General features: G+C 44.8%; 2 protein-coding genes across 5 annotated transcripts in view; one reads left to right on the top strand and one right to left on the bottom strand.

The window, feature by feature from the left end:
- Positions 1-24,170, bottom strand: part of LOC106579830 (triple functional domain protein) — a 139,018-nt gene that overhangs the window by 15,728 nt on the left and 99,120 nt on the right. For all 4 annotated transcript variants that reach the window (XM_014160062.3, XM_045702163.2, XM_045702176.2 and 1 more), the window contains 9 exons: positions 21,497-21,687; positions 21,172-21,273; positions 18,708-18,847; positions 18,394-18,493; positions 16,283-16,538; positions 2,510-2,793; positions 2,175-2,345; positions 621-716; positions 16-164 (listed from right to left, as the gene is read on the bottom strand). In XM_014160062.3, the coding sequence (XP_014015537.2) occupies positions 16-164; positions 621-716; positions 2,175-2,345; positions 2,510-2,793; positions 16,283-16,538; positions 18,394-18,493; positions 18,708-18,847; positions 21,172-21,273; positions 21,497-21,687 (1,489 nt within the window). The remainder of the gene's footprint in view (positions 1-15; positions 165-620; positions 717-2,174; positions 2,346-2,509; positions 2,794-16,282; positions 16,539-18,393; positions 18,494-18,707; positions 18,848-21,171; positions 21,274-21,496; positions 21,688-24,170) is intronic.
- On the top strand, positions 4,880-5,854 carry LOC145860886 (uncharacterized). Its single transcript, XM_082961912.1, has 2 exons — positions 4,880-5,268; positions 5,465-5,854. Exons 1-2 carry the CDS (start codon positions 4,886-4,888, stop codon positions 5,577-5,579), a joined length of 498 nt encoding a protein of 165 aa, XP_082818038.1. The 5' UTR covers positions 4,880-4,885; the 3' UTR covers positions 5,580-5,854.

Below are 24,170 nucleotides of genomic sequence, written 5' to 3'. Positions count from 1 at the left end.
TGAAACTGAACTCACTGGCGTCTCTTGAGGAAACCCGACTTGCGCTCGTCCATCTCATCGATGGGGGAGGAGGAGGACAGGAGGGAGTTGTCGGAGGGGTTGAGGGAGGGGCTGCTGCTGTCCCCTTGTTCCACAGAGAGAGAGCTGGGACGGTCCTCCAGGGACTGAGATAGAGAGAGAGAGAGAGAGAGAGAGAGAGAGAGAGAGAGAGAGAGAGAGAGAGAGAGAGAGAGAGAGAGAGAGAGAGAGAGAGAGAGAGAGAGAGAGAGAGAGAGAGAGAGAGGAGAGAGAGCACTTACTGTATATTCATTGTGCACATGCAGTGAGTAAGCTGAGCTTCTCCATACAATCACTGTGCTAGCAGAGAGAGCAGTGGTGTTGCTGCTATGAGGGTGTGACAAAGTATGGCAGCATTAACGTGCTGTGCCAGGTCTTGTGTCTAGAAGCTGTCAGTTGGTGTGGTGACTCAAATGGTTCACAGATGACTGGTGGGCCATGGCACCGTCACACATCCACCCTGGCACCAGACTGGCCTGAGCTGAGCTGGCAGTGTGTGTCTGTGCGTGTGTGTGTGTGTAACTGACAGCGGTGTGGTAGACAGATGGATGGCTGGGTCTTACCATCTTACTCTTGACCAGCTCCTCGATGGCACTGACCAGCTCAGCCGCACTGGGTGTCTCTGAACTACTGGGTCGGCCCGATAGACGAGAGGCCGCCTGGAAGGGAGGGAGAGAGACAGAGAAGGACAGAGACAGAGAGAGAGAGACAGCGACATAGAAAGGAGAGAGAGCGTGAGAGAGAGAGACAGAGAAAGTAGAGAGAGAGTGAGAGCGAGAGAGAGAACCAGAGAAAGTATAGAACGTGTAAGAGCGAGAAAGAGAGACAGAAAGAGAGAGAGAGGTGTGTGTGGTTTAATATTAAAATCAAATCAAATGTTATTTGTCACATGCGCCAAATACAACCTTACAGTGAAATGCTTACTTACAAGCCCTTAACCAAAAATACAGTTTCAAGTTAAAAAAAATAAAATAAATATGGATGGCTGGGTCTTACCATCTTACTCTTTACAGTGACAAATACTTTACAGAAAATATTAATCAAATGTAGAGTGTAAACATAATATATATATATATATTATATATATATATATATATATATATATATATATAAAATTACAATCTACATTTGATTCATATTTTGTGTAAAGTATTTGTCACTGTATTAAATATTTTTCTACATATTACAGCACATGATGACATCACCTCATCATACATTCATTTCTTAGAGAAGCTCACCATTGACGTGTTTTGACACCGCCCGGCATTCCAAATGTCCCCATAAGGAATGGGTGTGGTCTCCCTAATCGGGGCCAAATAGAGGTCTAGTGGGGGCCAGGCTAGCATGGAGGATACAGGGGACGAGGTGGGGGTTGGGGTTGGTTGGAGCAAGCTTCTGAGCACTGGCACCACAGTGGAGAATATGACTGAACAATGTACATGTGCTTTTAAATACTCCATTACAACAGGGGTAACCTGGGCAACAGGCGAGTCACAAGCACAGCTAGTCTGGCTAAACAATAGCAACAGGCTAAACTAAACAAGGCCAGGTCTTTAAAGGGGTAGTCAGTCAGTTCTAGTCAAACTTCACTAACTACAGCAAATGGAGTATTTGTCACCTCTGCAACAATAGTCCTAGAAAACATAGGGCAGCGAGGGTGAGGAGATAGCATGACAGGATGGATGGCTGGGAAGTAAAATAAAGCCAGGGCTGGTTGGTTGGTTGGTTGGGGGAGTGTGACTAGAGCGAAGGCAGTTACATGGAGAGGTACGGGAACTGAGACAAAACAGAGGCAGAACAAAAATCAACATAATGCTATGGTAAAGTTAAAGCAAAGTTAAGAAAGAAGAGAAAATTATATTAGTGTCAAAGAAATGCCTATCGCTCTAGTTACAATAACTGTTCTGTGATGATGATGACTGTTCTGTGATGATGAGTGAATAAAAATATCTACCTTTTCAGCCAAACTGGTCTAAAAGAAATACATTCATTGATTTACCAATGTCTCTTTTTATTTTCCAAAATATCTTACAGGAAAGACAATTGTCCCCTCTTTGATATACTCTAACTAAACCTCATGGAGGCATGTTAAGTGTGTGTGAGTGTTTGTGTCTCACCTTGTCGTCCTGAGAGTCAGCCTGCAGCAGGCTGTGTTGTTGGATGGCCATGGGGGGAGGCAGGGGTACAGCATCAGCCCCCTCCTCTCCCTCCTCCTCCCCACAGCTCTGCATCCCAGAGGAGGAAGACTTGGACAGAGTCCCACTGCTCAGCCCCTCGTTCCTCATCCTCTGTAGAGGGACAACGACAACAGAGTTTACAACTAAACAGAACACAATCGGCTCCAAATAAAGGCGATAAGGAAATTAGGGAGAGATTTAATGTTGGATAGATCATGTAAAAGAGAAAGAAAGGAAGTGATATATGAGTGATAGAGGTGACCAATCGAACGGACCTCCTCGATGGTCTCGTCCTGTGGCGTGGCGGCGTTGTCGTCCGAGTCTTTCTGGGAGCCGGCGGAGTCTGCGTTCTTGCTGCGTCCGTCGCGGTTCTTCTTGTGCTTGTGGGCCAGCTTCTTGACGTGTCCGTCGGCCTTGCCGCTGCTCAGGCGCCTCACTGGGCTGGTCAGCCACTTCCTCAGCGTGTTGCCCGGTCGCTTGGGCCCCGGGGAGCTGTGGAAGCCCAGGGTGTGGCTGGCGCCAGGCTGGATGGCATCGTTACTGGACACAGACAGGGTATCTGCAGGGGGAGAGACATGGAGAGAGAGAAAAAGAGAAGGAGAGAAAAAGAAAGAGAGAGAGAGAGAGAGAGAGAGAGAGAGGGAGGGAGATAGAGAGATAGAGCGAGAAGGAGAGGTCAGTCACAGTGCACAGTATCTTGGGAATGGATCTGAATTCAGCTATGAGGGTACCAATGAGATTAGATGCACTTTTGCAAGGTACTTCATTACCTAGGAGGCATAATTCTTTATGTATCTACACTCAGACATTCCATTTTAGTACATGATGGTTAGAGTGGAGCATCGCATCCTAACACTGCGTGTCCACCCTCTGCATTGAAGCGTCTATCGATAGATGTTCCTCCTTTGAAAGTGAACTGGATGATCCTCATTTTAAAAACCATGGAATACACAACATTATATAAAAGTTGCATAAGCTATTCTCTGTGTGTGTGTGTGTGTGTGTGTGTGTGTGTGTGTGTGTGTGTGTGTGTGTGTGTGTGTGTGTATCTACTTTAGGCTGAATGCCCACCACCTCCCTCTTCTGTGGTTCTATCTCCCCTGAGAGGTGTGGGAGAGGACTTGGCTGAGGCTGTGGGTTTAAATGTGGTGCAGTGTGGTGTGCTTCTGCTGATGTAAACTGAGGGATGATACTCAGGGTGGATAGATTGCCCAGGTCCCGGCTTCACAGAAATGGTGTATCCTTCAGAAACAGGTTGAGCCAAAGGTTTGTCTATAGGCGCTCGCCTCATACGCTGACGGATATGACCGAACTGAACTTCTGATGAATAGACGGATACGTAGTGCATTCTCCATGTGTTTCTTCTGTCTCTGTGTGGCCGGGTTCTTAGCCCACTGACAGCACTAGAGTAAAGTGTCCAGTAAGTTCTCTGTGTTCTCAGCGGTTGGCTCTGTCTCTCAGTGAACTGAACTCTGTGTGACCAGATCCTCCTACTGGTCTAACCACAATAGCTTCTGACAGGGCATGATGACCATCCTGGAAGGGTCAGGGTTCCCCAACAGTGCACCACTCGCTCAGTGAAAAGAAAATGTACCTACAGTATGCTGCCATGAGAAAAGATGACAGGCCTTTTAAAGAATCTTAGAACTTCTAACACTCAATCAATTCAAAACAACAACATATGAGCTGAGAAATCTCTAACAATCCTATACAAATCTGAGTGGGATAGAAGGTGATGGCTCGGAATTGACCCCATGATTATTATGTACTGATCAGGCCTTTGGCATTGACTGATCACACACGCATTATCTTTCTGATACAAAGACTGAACAGGGTGCTGCTGCACTAGTGCATCGTATATGGTAGAGTGGGTCTCAGCAAGGAGAGAGGAGTGTGTGACTTTTCTTTCTCATTTGTACAGTGAGACTCAGGGCAAAAGGAGGATTCACCCATGGCCATGTCGAAAAGGGTTCTCTTAGCAGCCAAGAGCAATCTCAGGAGATGTTCTCAAGCCAGGCCATGGATGATTTCATGAAGTCTCTACAGCTGTTTTCCTAAAGCCACAGCACAGTAAATGACTTCCATGCTGTTTCAAAATGTTGCACAAACAAGTCAGGCTGAATGGTGCGCCAGATGAAAGACAGTGTATGAATAGAGTTAATAACCTTCCCTTCAGTTCCAGATGTATTTGATACCAAGCTGAACTATGTTGTTTTAAGACGTATTTGAATAGACAGTTTTAATTCATCATTCCAGATGGCACTATGTTTGCTACAATCGTTTTGATGTGCATGCAAGAGTGCCATTTTCACAAAATGATTCAAGGTGTCATTTGACTGCTTTATGATGTCACAATAGGTCTGATGAGATGGTCTGGGGCTGCATTTCATTGGCTCAGGCACTGATACTCAGACAGGGTTGGATTGTGACATCATGACAGTCTAATGATGTCAAATGGCACTCAAATGATGTCACAATGGGACTGCTGAGGGTGATCTGAGGCTGACACTTTCCCAGGCCTTCATTCGTTCCTCAGACACGGTTGGATCAGACTGACACATCTCTAGACGTACAAAGAGCCCAGAAGCAAATAAGCCCAGGAACCTTTTGGGGCTACTTCATCCTCGCGTTCAGCCTTACTTCTTCTCAAGATGGTGTGCATTGGCATTGGTGGGCAGCACTGCAAACTCCCAACCTGGTCCAGAGTTGGCATGGATATCACACCAGACGAGTTGAGACATGTGGTGGAGAGAAGGGAGGAGTACAACACATCCATCCTGGACTCCATAACCATGCCTGACGTGGACAGCACCATGCTGGTCCTCGGGGGGGCCTTTCTGGTCATCTGCTTGGTTTGCCTGTGGCTCAGCAGGAGGAAGTGGACAAGGCAAGGCCAAGGGAAAGGAGGTCTGCTCCAGTGCCAGGCTAAAGGGGACAGCAACAAGGTTTTGCTGATGATGGAGCTTCAGGAGAAGGTTCTGCTGAGGATGGAGGGCATGGAGCAGCGCCTCGACGCCATGGAGGACTTCATCAGGTCAGTCTCAACTCTTAGCCTCATGCGTAACTAAATGATAGGGTGCTTGGAACCGAAAATAGATCATGTCAACTATGGATAAGGGCCAGAACTCACTTCCATATAACATGAAATTGAAGGTTAAAATGTTAATCTCATAGCAACATGTATTAATAGACCACACCGATTGGTACGTCTTGTCTTGTGCCTTCCTTAGCTGCATGGGGAGGAGGACCATGGAGAAGACAATGTACGGCAAGCAGGAGGCTGCTGGTGACAAGAGCAAAAGGGATGCCCTGCGCTTCTCCGACTGCTCTGACAACTCCAACTAATGTCTCAATACCTCAAGACCTGTTTATGGACACTGCATTTCTTTAAAAATACATTCAACTGATTTGGAAATAAAAGATGTGAAATTGAAAAAAAACTCTTCCTCTCCTCTTTTCACTCTGTGGGGAATAGCATTGTATGTAGTTACAGTATATTCTGATAGACACTTCACATGTGGGTCTTTCGTGACAGTGAACATGTGTGTCACCGAGTGGCGTGGATGGGGGGGTTGAGGGGGATCACAGTCCTTAGTTAAAATGGCTTCAGGAGACCTATATATTGTAGTGTAATATCCTGCTGATATAAAGCATGTGTTCACTCTACTCTCGGTCTAACCCAGCCGTGGGAGTCCGAGCCAGAGAGCCTGAGAAGATGAGGTGTTCACACAGCCCTGTACTTTTCGAAAATTGTGTTCTGTGTCTGCAGGGGAGAACCCGAGGGCTTTCAAGGGACTTATAAATAACTCATAGCAGCATACCATGAAATCCTGACTCCATTTATCAAATGTGTCACAATATTACTGACATAAAGGAAGGTGCCATTACGGGCTGTTTCAGTCATGCTTCTGGGTCCTATCAACCAAGTGGAGCAGTAGGCTAGCAGGACCATGTGTTACAGTAACACTGGATGTGTACAGCAGTCACCTCCAGGCCAGCCCAGCCGTACCCACCCCCATCCTCCATTCTGAGAGGAGGAAGGAAACAGGCATCAAATCTCCACCTGAACAAACCTAGACTTCTAGTACATCACAGAGACAGGGCTCAGTGTGTCCCTCCCCACAGGCCCACCTTCCCTCTACTTACCTGAGGGAAGTACACTCATGCCACGGTGCCCAGTAAAACTTTCCTTCCCTCTAATACTGTACAGAGCTGTCGCACAGTGTATCAGTGTGATTACATTGAAGGAGACACACAAACAACTTACTCTGTGTTCATATTGTCTCGTCTAGCTGGCTAAAAGGTTATAATACATTACATTACATTTAAGTCATTTAGCAGACGCTCTTATCCAGAGCGACTTACAAATTGGTGCATTCACCTTATGATATCCAGTGGAACAACCACTTTACAATAGTGCATCTAAATCTTTTAAAGGGGGGGGGGGGGGGGGGGGTTAGAAGGATTACTTTATCCTATCCTAGGTATTCCTTAAAGAGGTGGGGTTTCAGGTGTCTCCGGAAGGTGGTGACTGACTCCGCTGTCCTGGCGTCGTGAGGGAGCTTGTTCCACCATTGGGGTGCCAGAGCAGCGAACAGTTTTGACTGGGCTGAGCGGGAACTGTGCTTCCTCTGAGGTAGGGGGGCCAGCAGGCCAGAGGTGGATGAACGCAGTGCCCTTGTTTGGGTGTAGGTCCTGATCAGAGCCTGAAGGTATGGAGGTGCCGTTCCCTTCACAGCTCCGTAGGCAATCACCATGGTCTTGTAGCGGATGCGAGCTTCAACTGGAAGCCAGTGGAGAAAGCGGAGGAGCGGGGTGACGTGAGAGAACTTGGGAAGGTTGAACACCCGACGGGCTGCGGCGTTCTGGATGAGTTGTAGGGGTTTAATGGCACAGGCAGGGAGCCCAGCCAACAGCGAGTTGCAGTAATCCAGACGGGAGATGACAAGTGCCTGGATTAGGACCTGCGCCGCTTCCTGTGTGAGGCAGGGTCGTACTCTGCGAATGTTGTAGAGCATGAACCTACAGGATCGGGTCACCGCCTTGATGTTAGTGGAGAATGACAGGGTGTTGTCCAGGATCACGCCAAGGTTCTTAGCACTCTGGGAGGAGGACACAATGGAGTTGTCAACCGTGATGGCGAGATCATGGAACGGGCAGTCCTTCCCCGGGAGGAAGAGCAGCTCCGTCTTGCCGAGGTTTAGCTTGAGCTGGTGATCTGTCATCCACACTGATATGTCTGACAGACATGCAGAGATGCGATTCGCCGCCTGGTTATCAGAAGGGGGAAAGGAGAAGATTAATTGTGTGTCGTCTGCATAGCAATGATAGGAGAGACCATGTGAAGATATGACAGAGCCAAGTGACTTGGTGTATAGCGAGAATAGGAGAGGGCCTAGAACAGAGCCCTGGGGGACACCAGTGGTGAGAGCGCATGGTGCGGAGACAGATTCTCGCCACGCCACCTGGTAGGAGCGACCTGTCAGGTAGGACGCAATCCAAGCGTGGGCCGCGCCGGAGATGCCCAACTCGGAGAGGGTGGAGAGGAGGTATAGTATATCTCTCACATTTACATCAAATGCTTTTGAACTCTTCCACTAAAAAGCCTTGTCTGCCAGTGGCTTAGTGGCAGGGGGAAAAACTCAGTCTGGTGCACAGTTCTACACATGAGTGTGTATCCACACCACATATTGAGCAAACAGGACAGAGACATGCAAGGGGCCTGACCCCTGGTGTAACAGCGCTATTTGAGAGTAGGTCTGAAGAGCTCTCACAGGCTGCGGGCAGCCCATCAATCACCTCAGAAAGTGGGCTATGGGTTCTCATATACTGAATGAAGGAGAACGACTGGGACACCAACAGTATTTTCAGTGAACACAACATAACTTCTCTTTTAATATTGTATTTGTATTCATGTATTTTTGTGTGGTTGAGACAAAGATGTCCAAGACCAATTTCCCCTCAGAGACAATAATGATTATCTGATCTTACAGTCGTATCACAGCTACAAAGCAGCATCACTAGCTAACTTTGAAGTGTCTCCTGGGGCGAGATATAATATTGGTTTGATATAATATTGGTTTGAGAGGTTTGCGTGTCCTCGTAGACGTAGACAGTGATTTAACAGAAGGAGGGTCACCAACCTTGACACATTCCTGTCCATTGTTTATTCAGCGGGCTGTAAAATGACCCCAGACATCACAGACATGCCCCCTGTGGGACACTGTCTCTGTGCACCCTTTTCCCTATTTAGTGAACTTCTTTTGACCAGGTAGTGCACTATATAGGGGATAGAGTACCATTTGGGATGCATTCCGTCTCTGGGTAGTGGGTAGGAAAATAAGCACTGCGGTGACCTCTGTTATCCCGCCAGGGGGTCTTTCATCAGTCACCTCAGTCACGAGCTCACTACTGCCATCTGTCCCAAACCCCGGGTCTGCTGTGACTATGTGAGCCCACTGAGCAACAGCCTAGGGATTAGGAGACACAATAGGTTCTGGCATGACACATACAGTACGTTCAAGCACATCTAAATATGGTATCCCTGTCTGCCAGGTACATTTCAGGTCACTATCAGCAGTAGAGTATGAGACAGAATGGGGGTGAGGAGTAGGGCTGTCATGTCATTTTGGATGATGGTTATTGGCCAGCCAAATGCCCGCGGTCACCATAATAACCGTTCCAATAGCAAAAAATAAATAACAATAATATATATTATTATTTATTTTTTAACAACTAAAAAATGATCCTCTCCTCCACTGGCTGCATGTGCTGCCATATAAATAGAACAGGCGTCCCCAATCAAGTCAATGATGGCATAATGGCTGGACTGGCAGCCATTGCGAATGTACAGGAAGTAAAAGCAGGAAGTGTCCCATCAATATGTGCTGTGATTTGTTGATTCAACTCAACTTACATTACAAAAAATACATTCCATTGCATGAGCCACATCATGAATGAATATTCTACATTACCATGGAAATTATTGCATCACAATTAGGGCTGTGGCGGTAATTAACCGTTAATTAACCTAAACACATTTTGCATTTCCTGGCTTCCACACATAGCCTACAAGACACTGATGCAAACATTTGGAACATCTACATTTAATAAATCCATGTAATACAGCTTACACCATCACGATAAATCGATTATTTATTTTAGACAGGTCTAAAGAAACATGATGTGAAGAAAAGTATATTTCAGAGGAACAGAATAGCATACTCTGAGTTGTCCTTATGTTAGGTCCTGATCTGGCTATGCCATATGGCTGTGGGCTACATTAGTTTATTTAGCAGACAAGATTTGCTTAGATTTCCGTGGCAGTATTTTATAGTATGAAGAATACAATTGAACAAAGCTGAATATAATAGAAAGGATATTTTCTCCAAACTATTTGAGGGAGTGCACACATGTGGCTATTCTGTGTTGAGCTGTTAACAAAGAAACAGGTACTCCTATATGTTTAATTTAGAGTTGTTAAGTAACTTTAGTTGTGATATTTGAGTTTTAATATATTCTTAGGCTATATAACGCTAATCTAATGATGATTTGAAAAACGTTGCATTAAAGGCATGAGGTCTGCTTTGTTTTTTGTGCAGGCTGTACACACTTCATCAGTCTCTCCTTCACAATTTGACAAGCACTTGATAATGCCTTGAATTTCCCGGCAGCATCCCCTTTGTGTGGCCGTAATGCCCCATAAGAAAATACATGCCTTTTTGTCCAGTGGCCGTTGTGCCATTGGGCTGAATATAATAACTGTAATTCCCTTCTCCCTGCGTGCTCTGAAGCACCTCTCACTCACATTGCTCTCCTTCACCTCATCGGGTCTTTTTCACAACTGCGCGCATCCTTATCCAATTCCGAGGCGCATATTGAAGATATTGGAAGAACTGTCCACATTTACTTTTCGTCAGCCAGCAAGATGTGTAGGCCTAACGAACAACAAAAGCACTAGCCTATGTCAATCTACTATCCCCCATAGTACAAAAGTTGACCTATTCTATTTTTGGGGCGGCAGGTAGCCTAGTGGTTAGAGTGTTGGGCAAGTACCCGAAAGGTTGCTGGATAGGCTATGGGATAGGCTACATAAAGTGTGGAACTATGATTTGAAAAAGTCACCAAAAAAAGGTATGCATTGTTTCTTGCCTTACGCTGGGCATCATTCACAAGTGATAATATTTCATTCACAAGTGATAGGCTAATATTGTCACCCATCAGACTGTTCTTGATTTAATCTTGTCTTTACATATACTAAATAATATGTGTGAAATTTGTTTTGATTTAGAATGGACCATTATCATGCACCTGTCTCGAAACGGGGTCAGGAAAAAAAATACATGTCATCTATGCACTTAAATAGCAAATGGAGGACTCTTTTCCTGTGATTCCTGTTGTTAAGAGAAGCATTGTGCTTAATTCTAGGAAAGTTGAGAAATAAATATAGTAGGCCTAGCCTATAGAATGCTGATGGGATCCTCCTCTTTTTAATAGAGGCCATCACTGTTTTCTCAGGCAATTGCATAGCCTATAGAAATGTTGCGCAACATGAGCTCATGGGCTCTCATGAAGTGTTTGATTAGATTTTCGATTAAATTTGCATTGAGTTCAGAGTGATTAGAGCTTGGAGAAACCTATTTACCGTGAATAAAAAGGTACGTGGAATTTGACTGCCTTCATGATTCGTGACCGCCGGTGTGGCGGTAATATGGTCACCATAACAGCCCTAATCACAATACCAGGCAGCCATTGCGAGTGTACCCATGAGTTTGCCAGGGTTCCCGGTTCCAAACATGTTTTATTCAATCTATTTCTACGTTAGCTATTTCTACATTTACTGCAAGAAGCAGCAAGAAGCAAGTTTCATCATGTTAATTGTTAATTGTCCATGTTACCACGGAAACAGACTCAACCACAAGAATGCCCGGCAGTCCCATCTCTCTCCCGTGTTCGTTCCAGAAAACCAAAAAACTCTTGATTTTAAAAAAACAGTTAAGACCAATATTTTATTCTCACGATGGTCTTCATCCATAACCGTCGATTACACGGTTATACGGTAATTGTGACAGCCCTAGTGATGAGACGTGTGGCACAGTCCAAGCCAATCAGAGAGTGGTGGCTCACTGTCCTCTGTTACAAATGGATTAAGATGTCTGGCCCACTTCCTGGGAAACCTACCAGGGCACACAGGCCAAGCCAGCTGTGTGATGCAGTGGGTGATACTGTGTGTGTCTGTCTGTTCTCCTCGTGTCTACAATGACAAGAATATCACCAGAGGGGTGGATCATCACAAAGCAAGGATCAATCAGCCGGCTAACATCAATACACATTCAGATGTAACTGTTGATCAGAAAGCTATGGGTTATTGATCATGTCAAGTTATTCATACCATTTCAATTTCAAGTCAATCTTTCTCTATGAGCTATACGAACTACACAGTTTTTAAATATGATTCAGGAAAGTAAGCTGGCTAACTATTTGATCCTGGTGAATGGGCGAGGAGGAGGATAGGGTTTGGACAGCACTGAGGTGGGTGGGATGCGCCAGGAACAAACACAGTTACTACAGCTGTATAGACTGTTCGTTCCGTCAACAGGAGAACAGACAGACACACACAGTATCACCCACTGCATATCAACTGCATATTAACAATTAACTGATTCAGTCAGTCAATCAGTCAGCCAGCCAGCCTGCATGCCTTCCTGCCGGTCTGTCTCTCTGTCTGTCTGGTTGTCTGTGTCTGTCCCACATGTGACTCAGAAGCTCTTAATCTAGTCCAAAGCATGCCAGCTTTAATACGGTATTTCAATCATTTTTATGCACCCATATAATCCACTACATAACACCCATTCAATCAATATAATAGCCTACTGTACTTATCCCCCAGGCTCTCACATACAATACAGATGTTATTATTGATATGTACTCTACAGTAGGCTGTGAAAAAGGTATGCTGCAAAATAATGTAAACAATAATTAAATGTATTACTTGATTATACCAATGATCACAACAATAACAATCCATTACAAAGTTGGAGCCTGCTCTACACCGTTAATGGACTGGAACACTTAAAGGACGGGTTCTATATAGGTCCTATACAGTATCGTTACGTACCCAAATCCAGCAGCCAGAATTTGCAGTTTTCCGAGGGTCCCGCTTGAGAACTCATATGGTACAGAGGACTTACAGCAAAAATAGACCGTATTCCATTTGCCATGGCAACCTGCCCTGGTACTATTCAAGTTCTCACACCGTTTAAAATCCAATTCCTCAAAATAATTATAGAAAACAGATAAAGAATCATGTAGTTTAAGAAAAAGCTATAGGAAGCAGTTGTATCCTCTAGCTCAGATGAGATCAGTCTGCTATGTTTGTGGGATTGGATCTGCTCTCTCTTCTCTACTCTCCCAGAGAGTGGGCTGTTGTGCTATGAGGGCAAGCCTCCTCTGTCCCAAAGGAACATTTAGAATCAGATGGCACACTTTACCGTAAAACCCCTAGAAGATGCTCCAGATCTCAAACAGCATGGGCTCAGTTTCCACAAGCATTATGTACTGTAGAAATGTAGCATCTTTCGTAGCAGCTTTACTTTTCAGCACAGTTGCAATGTCCTTATTTAAGCTGAGCTCAATACACTTACATGAGTTTTATTGCTGACAAAAACAATGCACAAAGAGAACTTTCAGCAGTGTGACTGTCTGTAGCTGCTAAGGTGCCTCTCACACATTTGTACAGCCAAATCTCAATCTACCCTGCAGTGCATACAGGGCTGGAGGAGTTAAACAGACAGCCCACACAAAGCTCTCCCTGTTCAACTGTGTGTTTTCTCATCAGGATCTCTGGGCACTAACCACAGAGCCTGTTTCCTGTAAGAACCAAACACACACACGTACATGTGTGCAACGTGCACAACACAAGCACGCGGAACACACACACGTGCGCCACACCAAAAAAGCTAAGGCCTCCCTGGTACCTTCGAGAAGTTAACCGTTTTAAGTTGAATCAGCAACTGAAGGGAGATGTTGCTACTTACATTTACATTTAAGTCATTTAGCAGACACTCTTATCCAGAGCGACTTACAGTAGTGAATGCATAAATTTCATACATTTTTTCCGTACTGGTCCCATACTGACTCTTTAGCACATTTTTGAAATATTTTAGAAATACGCTGAACTTATTGATGGTCCCTATTCCCCCTACTGTACACTTCGGTCCACACTGATCTAGCTGGGGACACACAGTCATAGTGGCATTTCCTAGTCCAGGGATCCTCAACTACATTCAGCCGCGGGCCAATTTTTTCTTGGGCGGATGGTCGGGGGCCGGAGCGTAATAAAAAATATATATATTTAGACCGCAGATGGACCGCAAGAAGCCTAAACAGATATAATATTTGACAAAAATACGAAACATAATTTCAAACCTTGATTACATTTGGGAACGTTGTCCTGCGTAGGGTGCCGTCTTTCAGATGGGACGTTAAAAAGGGTGTCCTGACCGTGTTTCATGGCTATATTCCCAACCTGGCCACATTCCATCATGACCACCTAATCATCCCCCTCATTCATAATTGGCATATATCACTCCTCTCCTTTCCATCTGATAGCTGATGTGTGGTGAGTGTTGTGGCACAGCAATTGTCACCATGCATCACTGAGGTGGGTGCTACACATTGATGGTGGATGAGGTGAGTTTCCCCCTACTATTTAAAGCACTTTGAGTACCTCAGTTGGTAGAAAAGTGCTATATAGATCCAATCAATTATTATGAATTATTATTATTTGTATACGATTACAAAATCTCTCTATTATGCGTGGGAATACTTGGGAACAGATTTACAAATTCTTGGAGATGATTTTCTGGTGTTTTTACAGTCTTTTATGTCCAACAATGAAAATTCAACCAGAAAATGTATATATATATATATATCTCTTTTTTTTGCGCAGAAAACTTGGGGGGCCAAATAAAACCACCCGCGGGCTGACAGTTGGGGAACTCTGTCCTAGTCCATGGTACTAAAGTTGGAAAAAACAAAAATAGCCAAAAAGCAGTAACTTAGTCTAATTCAGTTTACAAACTTCATCGCAAGAACATCACAGGAGTCACATCAACAGCATTTTCTGAGAACTTGTAGGGTTTACACAAGCTATGACATCTACTAACTCACCACAGGCAACCAGCCAGCAAGGGCTTTGTTCTAAGTCCAAGGGATGGGGAATGCAATGAGGAAAAACAACAAATGAATAGTCTTCCTGTCAGTTAGTGAGACACATCCATCCATCCCCTTCTACAACTCCCAGACGTTTACCAGGGCAAACCTTCTGCTCACAGCCTGCACTCATTCTGGCCCAGCCATGCATCTGGGTGACAGCACCAGTCGGGAGTAGGAAGAGGAGAATTCCCTGATCTTCCTCCCAAACCCCTAACCCGTTCACTGCCCTGAGAAAAAGGCCTAGGTCTACATGCTCTGCTTCATGGACAAAGCACCAGAAAGACAAGGGGAGCACCAAGGACATGTTCATCCTCCTAGTTCTAAAGGAGCCCTGCTGAGGGGAGTCTTTAGCAGTTTGTAGTTTCAGTCTGCATAACGATTCACTGGCCACTACAGGGCATAGAAAAACTGTGGCGCTGCGTGGGTATAAGAACGGACCATCTAAGAAGTTCTGATGCTTCTATAGGAGCTCAGGAAAAACATTGGCAAAAAGCACACATGAAACTTGAAGGTAGCAGAATAATAAAGAACTGGATTGGAAATCCTTGTTTGTTATTAGTTGGAGAAAACCATCCAAGTGTGTAACATGCATCAAACACTACCTGGTTTAAGCCAATAGAAATACTGGATTCCCCACTCTCCTATAAAATGATGAAGAGCCTAATGTTTAGGAAACCTATCGGCATGGATTTTTAACATTTAACTAGGCAAGTCAGTTAAGAAGAAATTCTTATTTATAATGACAGCCTACCAGAGAACAGTGGGTTAACTGCCTTGTTCAGGCGCAGAACGACAGATTTTGACCTTGTCAGCTAGGAGATTCGATCCAGCAACCTTTCAGTTACAAGCCCAACACTCTAACCACTTGGCTACCTGCCACCCCAGGTAGCCTTGTGCCGCACCATGGAAACCACCAGTATACAGTACACAAACATCACCTCTATCTTATTACAGACCAGGACAGGAGGAGGGCGGGCCGTCTGACAGGAACAAAGCTTTACTGAGTGACTCAGTCAAGACAGAACAGAAGCTCCAAGTGCCACCCAGGTTTCTTTGATCTCATCCCCTGGGGTCTGGAATGGGGTCAGGTCATAGAGCTCAAAAACACCTTCTCCTTTGAAGAAAGAAAAACCACTGTCCAGTCAAAAGGACAGGGTCATTTTGAAGGCCACACGGTAGCAAAACGTTTTGTAACAGAAATGAAAAAAAATCTACAAAAATGCATGTGTTTTTTATTGGACAAGTTCAGGTAGTCTCGACCTGTTTCAGACAGTTTTCTTCCGTTTGGTGCCTGACGAATATGAACCATGAGAGACAGGCCATGTATGCATGTATGAATTCCCAGAGTTAGTCATGTCTATATGAATTCCCACAGAATAATGTAGGTAGTAATCCATATGTTTTCCACAGCAGCACGTCTCATCAACACCTCTCTACAGACTGTAAACCAGAGCACCTGGAATCCTTCACTGGTTGCAAGTACACACTCGTCCACTAGAAACCCCATGGGACCAAGGTGCAGATGGTGCCTGTGTGTGTGTGTGTGTGTGTGTGTGTGTGTGTGTGTGTGTGTGTGTGTGTGTGTGTGTGTGTGGTGTGTGTGTGTGTGTGTGTGTGTGTGTGTGTGTGTGTGTGTGTGTTTTCCAGACCTAACGGTAGATTGACGCCAGACACCTGCTTAGAACCCTATGATGTGTGCATGTCATCTTTTCCTGTACAGCATTCCAGGTGCCTCACAACAGCAAGGCTGACAGTGTGTCTATGTATCTGTGTATCTGTATCTGTCTATCTGTGTGTGTTCCAGCCTTCTCAGTCCCAACATCAAGGCCTACCTTTGTGGTGGTGATTGAAGAGTCCTTCCATCTCCATACTAGAGCGTGAGTGAGCGATGCAGAGCATGGCACAGGGTACTATGCCCTCCTGGGCAGGGGAGCGGTCCGTGGTCCTCACCAGGCACCAGTCTGGCTTGTCATGGAGCCTCTCCAGCACCTCCACCGTCTGACCCCTCCGTACAGTCAGCTCAGAGCTGCTGCCATTACTAGCCACAAAGTCATGGATGACCACGGTCAGCTCACAGCCACCAGAGAGCTGGAGAGAGGGAGGGATGGAGAGGGAGAGAGAGAGGGAGGGATGGATGGAGAGGGAGTATGTCAGATTTACATAAACATTACATTCTGGTGAGTCACTCGCCACACATTCAGATGCCTCAACATGACTCAAGAAACGCTCTGGCATTCTAAAGCAGTAGATGCAGGGGAAAAAATTTCCATTAAACTGCCATATATGCCATTAAAATATATATTGACGATGATGGGCACATCAGGGACGTTTCAAACAGGGAAATCAGTTACAGGAGAATGCCGATCACCCTCGGCAGTTCCACACTGACAACACGTTCTTCAAATGACTATCAAATCAAACCAATTACAGACTCCAACCAACATCCAACCGACATGGCTAGTTAGTAACTGCTAGAGATCCATACATACCATTTGGTAGTGAGGCAAAGCCAGCGAGTTCAAAAGCTGAGCCACCGGACCAGAGTTTTTATTGTTCTCCATGATTCTGTCCTCTGTCCTCTTCTCCTTCATTCTATGATGCTCCTGATGCTGAATCTAATCCATCGACGCGACACAAGGTTAACTTAACACTGAACCACACTGACCTGAGGTAACACGCAGGCCCACCTACTCTCATAATCCCTCCGCCCGATGGCCCTACGATTCTATCTAGGTACTATATACCAGAGCCAAAGCACTCCCTTCCTTGTCTACTGTACCAGCTGTGCCTTCTCCAAGGAGAGGCTGAAGATATGACACTGACACAGAGAGTGGTACAGCTAGTGGGAGGCTGACACACTCGTTGACGCGTCGCCGACACACAACTCCACTCTGTCATTGCCTCTCACAGATCTCACAAAACCAGGCGAAGAGGAAGAGAGCGAGAGAAAGAAAGACAAAGAAAGAGAGGCAGAGAAAGAGAGGGAGAGAAAGTAAAAAAAAGAGAGTGAGAAAGAGAGAGAGTTGACTGTGAGTGATTGTGCCCTGCATTAAAGGAACCACGGCCCATTAGTGTACATGAGAGGACACATGGAATCTCCCTCCTCACCTCTCTGTGACCTTGACTGACCCTCTCTGTGTTGTTTTCTGTACCCTGACAGAACCAGAGCTACACTGTGTCAGGAAGGACACATACAGAAAGGGACATACTACGCATGTCTTCCAAATGTCACCATATTCATTTTGCTGTGCATTATTTTTGTCCAGTAGTGCCCTATAAAGGGAATAGGGTGGCATTTGGGACTGAACCCACTGTGGCTAAGTCAATTTGAACCTAATTCCTTGAATTAGGAGCATAGCTGCATAGAGCAGAATAACTGCAAGTCCAGCTTTGGCAGGGAAACATGGTCCCTAAAGAGGCAGAGTGTTTGTGTGAGAGAATATAGCTCTGACTGTGAGTAGGAGTGATATCCTTCTGTGCTGTTATTGCCTGATAAAATCACACTGCTCCTTCCTGAAGAAGAGCCATGTTTCTCATGTTCATCTCTGAGATGGAAAGGAAAAGTCTAACGAAATTTTGGTTCTCAGACAGTCCCTTATCAGTCAACAGGTTCACAGGAAGCCAGTCCAAATTAAACTTATGTCTTGAAATATTCAATTCTAATTAACTTGTCTGGTTGCGGTCTCTCCTAAAAATGACTGGATTTAGAGGCTACAGTTTGAAATGCTGTTGAAAAGACCACTCTAGAGTCTAACGTGTCAAATGAAACTGTGAAGACCACCGCTGTTCCACAACAGAGACCAACAGCCATCGTTGGTGAAGCCCTAAACTGCAGGGATTGTAGCAGCAGACCATTGTCTTACATCAGACTCCGGAGTTGGCAACGGGCCGTATTTAAATGGCGTAGCTGTAGGAAGGCAATGGGCAGCATATGATGACTCACCTTGTCGCTGTCCAGTGTGTTCTGAGAGGTACGGGAGGCAATAGAGATGGTGTCTGGCTGACTGCTGGCATCACCCTGGCTGTCCAGGTCCTCTCCATGACTACAGAGGAAGAAGAAGTCAATCAAGATCGGGCGGGGCAGCTCTCACAATAATATACTGTTGGGGCACTTTAATGTTAGGTTGTGCTACGGCATTGACAGAACAATAACTGTAATGTATAAAACCAATGTCCAATGCAGTCGGTGTTGTATGGTCTGTAAGAAAGACTGTGAGAAGTGATGAGGTTGATACAAGGTGGAGTACTGTACTGTACCTTCTGCCCTTGTGTTTGACTGTGGTGGCCTTGGGGATGTGAATGGGCTCCTTCAGGGCTCCTCTCAGGTGGATGGTACGCTCCTGGATTACCTCCCGGATGTGTTTGATCCAGTCCTGCTTGTTCTCTATGCTGGACGCCTGAGGTGACAGACGGACGGACGGTCAAGACAGACTGGCGGGCAGAAAGATCTCAGTCCACACATTCCCAATTTTTCGACACTATCTATGATGCAACACTAACTGTACGCTCTGAGCTGTTCAGTCAATACAGTCAACCCTGATGCCTTCATTGATAGAAATGATCCAAATGCTTGCTAGGTTTACCAGAGTATATCGACAGAACACACAAAGGACATTCCGTCATGTTCCTTTCATTCAGTAAGACCCTTTCAATCGATTACAGTATGTTTCACAATTGAGGAATTCTCATGCTGGCATCTTAACTTCAGTCATTTCCGAGGAGCCATTTAAAGGGCCCTTCAGTGCTGTGTGAATGTTGTGAATGCGTGGACACATAAGTAGCATCTGACTCACTCATGTCTTCATTGGAACTATGCAAGAGTATGCTGCTGTTATATAACGGACAGATTAAGATGGTCAGTCTGCCATTATATTATGTGTATAATATATGCACTACCGTTCAAAAGTTTGGGGTCACTTAGAAATGTTCTTGTTTTTGAAAGAAAATATTTTTTTTGCCCATTAAAATAACATCAAATTGATCAGAAATACAGTGTAGACATTGTTGATGTTGTAAATGACTATTGTAGCTGGAAAACGACCGATTTTTTATGGAATATCTACATAGGCGTACAGAGGCCCATTATCAGCAACCATCACTCCTGTGTTCCAATGGCACATTGTGTTAGCTAATCCAAGTTTATCATTTTAAAAGGCTAATTGATCATTAGAAAACCCTTTTGCAATTATGTTAGCACAGCTGAAAACTGTTGTGGTGATTAAAGAAGCAATAAAACTGGCCTTCTTTAGACTAGTTGAGTATCTGGAGCATCAGCATTTGTGCGTTCGATTACAGGCTCAAAATGGCCAGAAACAAAGAACTTTCTTCTGAAACTCGTCGGTCTATTCTTGTTCTGAGAAATGATGGCTATTCCATGCAAGAAATTGCCAAGAAACTGAAGATCTCATACAATGCTGTGTACTACTCCCTTCACAGAACAACGCAAACTGGCTCTAACCAGAATAGAAAGAGGAGTGGGAGGCCCCAGTGCAAAACTGAGCAAGAGGACAGTACATTAGAGTGTCTAGATTGAGAAACAGACGCCTCACAAGTCCTCAACTGGCAGCTTCATTAAATAGTACCCGCAAAACACCAGTTTCAACGTCAACAGAGAAGAGGCAACTCCGGGATGTTGGCCTTCTAGGCAGAGTTCCTCTGTCCAGCGTCTGTGTTCTTTTGCCCATCTTAATATTTTATTTTTATTGGCCAGTCTGAGATATGGCTTTTTCTTTGCAACTCTGCCTAGAAGGCCACTAACCCGGAGTCGCCTCTTCACTGTTGACATTAAGACTGGTGTTTTGTGGGTACTATTTAATGAAGCTGCCAGTTGAGGACTTGTGAGGTGTCTGTTTCTCAAACTAGGCACTCTAATGTACTTGTCCTCTTGCTCAGTTGTGCACCGGGGCCTTTCAGAAGAAAGTTCTTTGTTTCTGGCCATTTTGAGCCTGTAATCGAAACCCACAAATGCTGATGCTCCAGATACTCAACTAGTCTAAAGAAGGCCAGTTTTATTGCTTCTTTAATCACCACAACAGTTTTCAGCTGTGCTAACATAATTGCAAAAGGGTTTTCTAATGATCAATTAGCCTTTTAAAATTATAAACTTGGATTAGCTAACACAATGTGCCATTGGAATACAGGAGTGATGGTTGCTGATAATGGGCCTCTGTACGCCTATGTAGATATTCCATAAAAAAATTGGCTGTTTTCCAGCTACAATAGTCATTTACAACATTAACAATGTCAACAATGTATTTCTGACCAATTTGATGTTATTTTAATGGGCAAAAAATGTGCTTTTCTTTCAAAAACAAGGACATTTCTAAGTGACTCGAAACTTTTGAACAGTAGTGTACATAGCATGTGTGTGTGTGTGTGTGTGTGTGTGTGTGTGTGTGTGTGTGTGTGTGTGTGTGTGTGTGTGTGTGTGTGTGTGTGGTGTGTGCCATGACTCACAACGCATCAACACACAGATATGTCTCTAAGTGCATGAACTGTTATGCAAATCTTCAAACTCGAACACATACTGTAAGCCTGGTAAAGCAGACTCAAAGAAATACGTTTTGGGCGGAATTGTAGTGGGTTGAACTTAAATCTTTAAAAGTCACAGTAACACCCACTTAAGGAAATACGTTTTGGGAAAAAGTGGGAGTAAATATATACATATTCATTGCGCTTGATTGTTTGCTGGGTTACTGTTAAGTCATAATGTCGGAGTTACCTTGAGCACCATCTTGTTGTCTGAGCTGGGGGTCCTCCCAACCCAGAGAGCAAACTTACATGGATCCCCCTCCACGTGTTCTGTGACACCCAGCTCTGAAGTCTTGGAGCAGAGACAACACAAAAACAGAGTTAGAGAAAGAACAGGAGAGGAAGAGAGTAAATATAGGGTTTATAAAAAAGTATTGACTTGAGATCCGCGCAGGCAACACTTTTCCGAAAATCATTCATTGATGTGAATGGGAGACATTAATTTAAGTTAAGCATGCGGATCTCAAGTCTGAGTTCCAGACATTGTGATGAAAGAGTGGACAGGTTGTACTTACAAAGAGCTTGCTCTTGTAGAGGTACTTGTTGCGTCCGTTAGAGTCCTTGACCTCCTTGCTGAAGACCAGGGACATCTCAAATAGGAAGAGGTGACGCTCGCGTCCCTTACGGATCAGAGTCTTGGGATCCCACACCTGGAAGGACTCCTGCAGGATCAGCTCTCCTTGGGAGTCAATATTCCCATCGAACCCTGGAGGGGGGAAGAGGAGGAGGAAGAGAGGGGACTGTCAAGTCACTTGATTCAAATAATGATTCCTAAACCTACAGTTGAAGTCGGAAGTTTACATACACTTACGTTGGAGTCATTAAAACTCGTTTTTCAATCACTACACACATTTCTTGTTAGCAAACTATAGTTTTGGCAAGTCGGTTAGGACATCTACTTTGTGCATGACACAAGTATTTTTTCCAACAATTGTTTATAGACAGATTATTTCACTTATAATTCACTGTATCACAATTCCAGTGGGTCAGAAGTTTACATACACTAAATTGACTGTGCCTTTGAACAGCTTGGAAAATTCCAGAAAATTATGTAATGGCTTTAGAAGCTTCTGATAGGCTAATTGACATCATTTGAGACAATTGGAGGTGTACCTGTGGATGTATTTCAAGGCCTACCTTCAAACTCAGTGCCTCTTTGCTTGACATCATGAGAAAATCAAAAGAAATCAGCCAAGACCCCAGAAAAAAATTGGAGACCTCCACAAGTCTGGTCCATCCTTGGGAGCAATTGCCAAATGCCTGAAGGTACCACATTCATCTGTACAAACAATAGTACGCAAGTATAAACACCATGGGAGCCCGCAGCCGTCATACCGCTCAGGATGGAGACGCGTTATGTCTCCTAGAGATGAACGTACTTTGGTGCGAAAAGTGCAAATCAATCCCAGATCAACAGCAAAGGACCTTGTGAAGATGCTGGAGGGAACAGGTACAAAAGTATCTATATACACAGTAGAGTCCTATATCGACATAACCTGAAAGGCCACTCAGCAAGGGAGAAGCCACTACTCCAAAACCGCCATAAAAAAGCCAGACTACGGTTTGCAACTGCACATGGGGACAAAGATCGTACTTTCTGGAGAAATGTCCTCTGGTCTGGTGAAACAAAAATAGAACTGTTTGGCCATAATGACCATCGTTATGTTTGGAGGAAAAAGGGGGAAGCTTGCAAGCTGAAGAACACCATCCCAACCTTGAAGTACGGTGGTGGCAGCATCATATTGTGGGGGTGCTTTGCTGCAGGAGGGACTGGTGCACTTCACAAAATAGATGGCATCATGAGGTTGGAAAATTATGTGGCTATATTGAAGCAACATCTCAAGACATCAGTCAGGAAGTTGCTTGATCGCAAATGGGTCTTCCAAATGGACAATGACCCCAAGCATACTTCCAAAGTTGTAGCAAAATGATTTAACCTGTTTGGGATAGGGGGCAGTATTTTCACGGCCGGATAAAAAAAACGTACCCGATTTAATCTGGTTACTACTCCTGCCCAGAAACTAGAATATGCATATAATTAGTAGATTTGTATAGAAAACACTCTAAAGTTTCTAAAACAGTTTGAATGGTGTCTGTGAGTATAACAGAACTCATATGGCAGGCCAAAACCTGAGAAGATTCCATACAGGAAGTGCCCTGTCTGACAATTTGTTGTCCTTCTAGGGCATCTCTATCAAAAATACAGCATCTCTGCTGTAACGTGACATTTTCTAAGGCTTCCATTGGCTCTCAGAAGGCGCCAGAAAGCGGAATGACGTCTCTGCAGTCTCTGGGCGAAAAAAAGCAGGAGTTTTTGTGAGTGGTCAGGCAGGGAACAATGACAGTGGAGTGCGCGTGCACAAGACGACTCCATGTTTTTCTTTTAGTCTATGAATGAATATAACGTCGCCCGGTTGGAATATTATCGCTATTTTACGAGAAAAATAGCATACAAAATGATTTTAAACAGCGTTTGACATGCTTCGAAGTCTTTAACCTGTTAGGGTTAGGGGGCAGTATTGACACGGCTGGATAAAAAACGTACCCGATTTAATCTGGTTACTACTCCTGCCCAGTAACTAGAATATGCATATAATTATTGGCTTTGGATAGAAAACACCCTAAAGTTTCTAAAACTGTTTGAATGGTGTCTGTGAGTATAACAGAACTCATATGGCAGGCCAAAACCTGAGAAGATTCCATGCAGGAAGTGCCCGCGCTGTGCCTCGGGCACCACACGCTCTCGCTGTCGTGCTCAGGCTCCTGGCCCGGGCGCCGGCGGTGCGTCTCTGCGTCTCTGGGCGACGCCTGTCGACAGGGCATCTGGGCTCAGGATGGTCTTTGCAAAAACGTGACACTTCCTACGGCTCCCATAGGCTCTCAGAGCCCGGGAAAAAGCTGAAGGATATCGAGGCAGGCTCTGGCTGAAACACATTTTCCCGTTTGGCAAGTGGCCGCTCAGAGTACTGTGGGCTTAGGCGCGTGCCCGAGTCGACCGAATGCTTTATTTTCTTTCCTCTGTTTACCTAAATGCAGATTCCCGGTCGGAATATTATCGCTTTTTTACGAGAAAAATGGCATAAAAATTGATTTTAAACAGCGGTTGACATGCTTCAAAGTACGGTAATGGAATATTTAGAATTTTTTTGTCACGAATTGCGCCATGCTCGTCACCCTTATTTACCCTTT

This window comes from Salmo salar, chromosome 02 (assembly GCF_965601325.2).
Source record: "Salmo salar chromosome 02, fSalSal1, whole genome shotgun sequence".
Taxonomy (NCBI): Eukaryota; Metazoa; Chordata; class Actinopteri; order Salmoniformes; family Salmonidae; genus Salmo; species Salmo salar.
The sequence above is the reverse complement of the archived record's forward strand: the minus strand, read 5'-3'. Positions and strand labels throughout refer to the sequence as shown.

Coding starts and splice junctions, on each gene's coding strand:
- LOC145860886 (XM_082961912.1), top strand. CDS start 4,886: ATGGTGTGCATTGGCATTGGTGGGCAGCACTGCAAACTCCCAACCTGG. Junction 5,269..5,464: donor GCCATGGAGGACTTCATCAG/GTCAGTCTCAAC, acceptor TGCCTTCCTTAG/CTGCATGGGGAGGAGGACCA.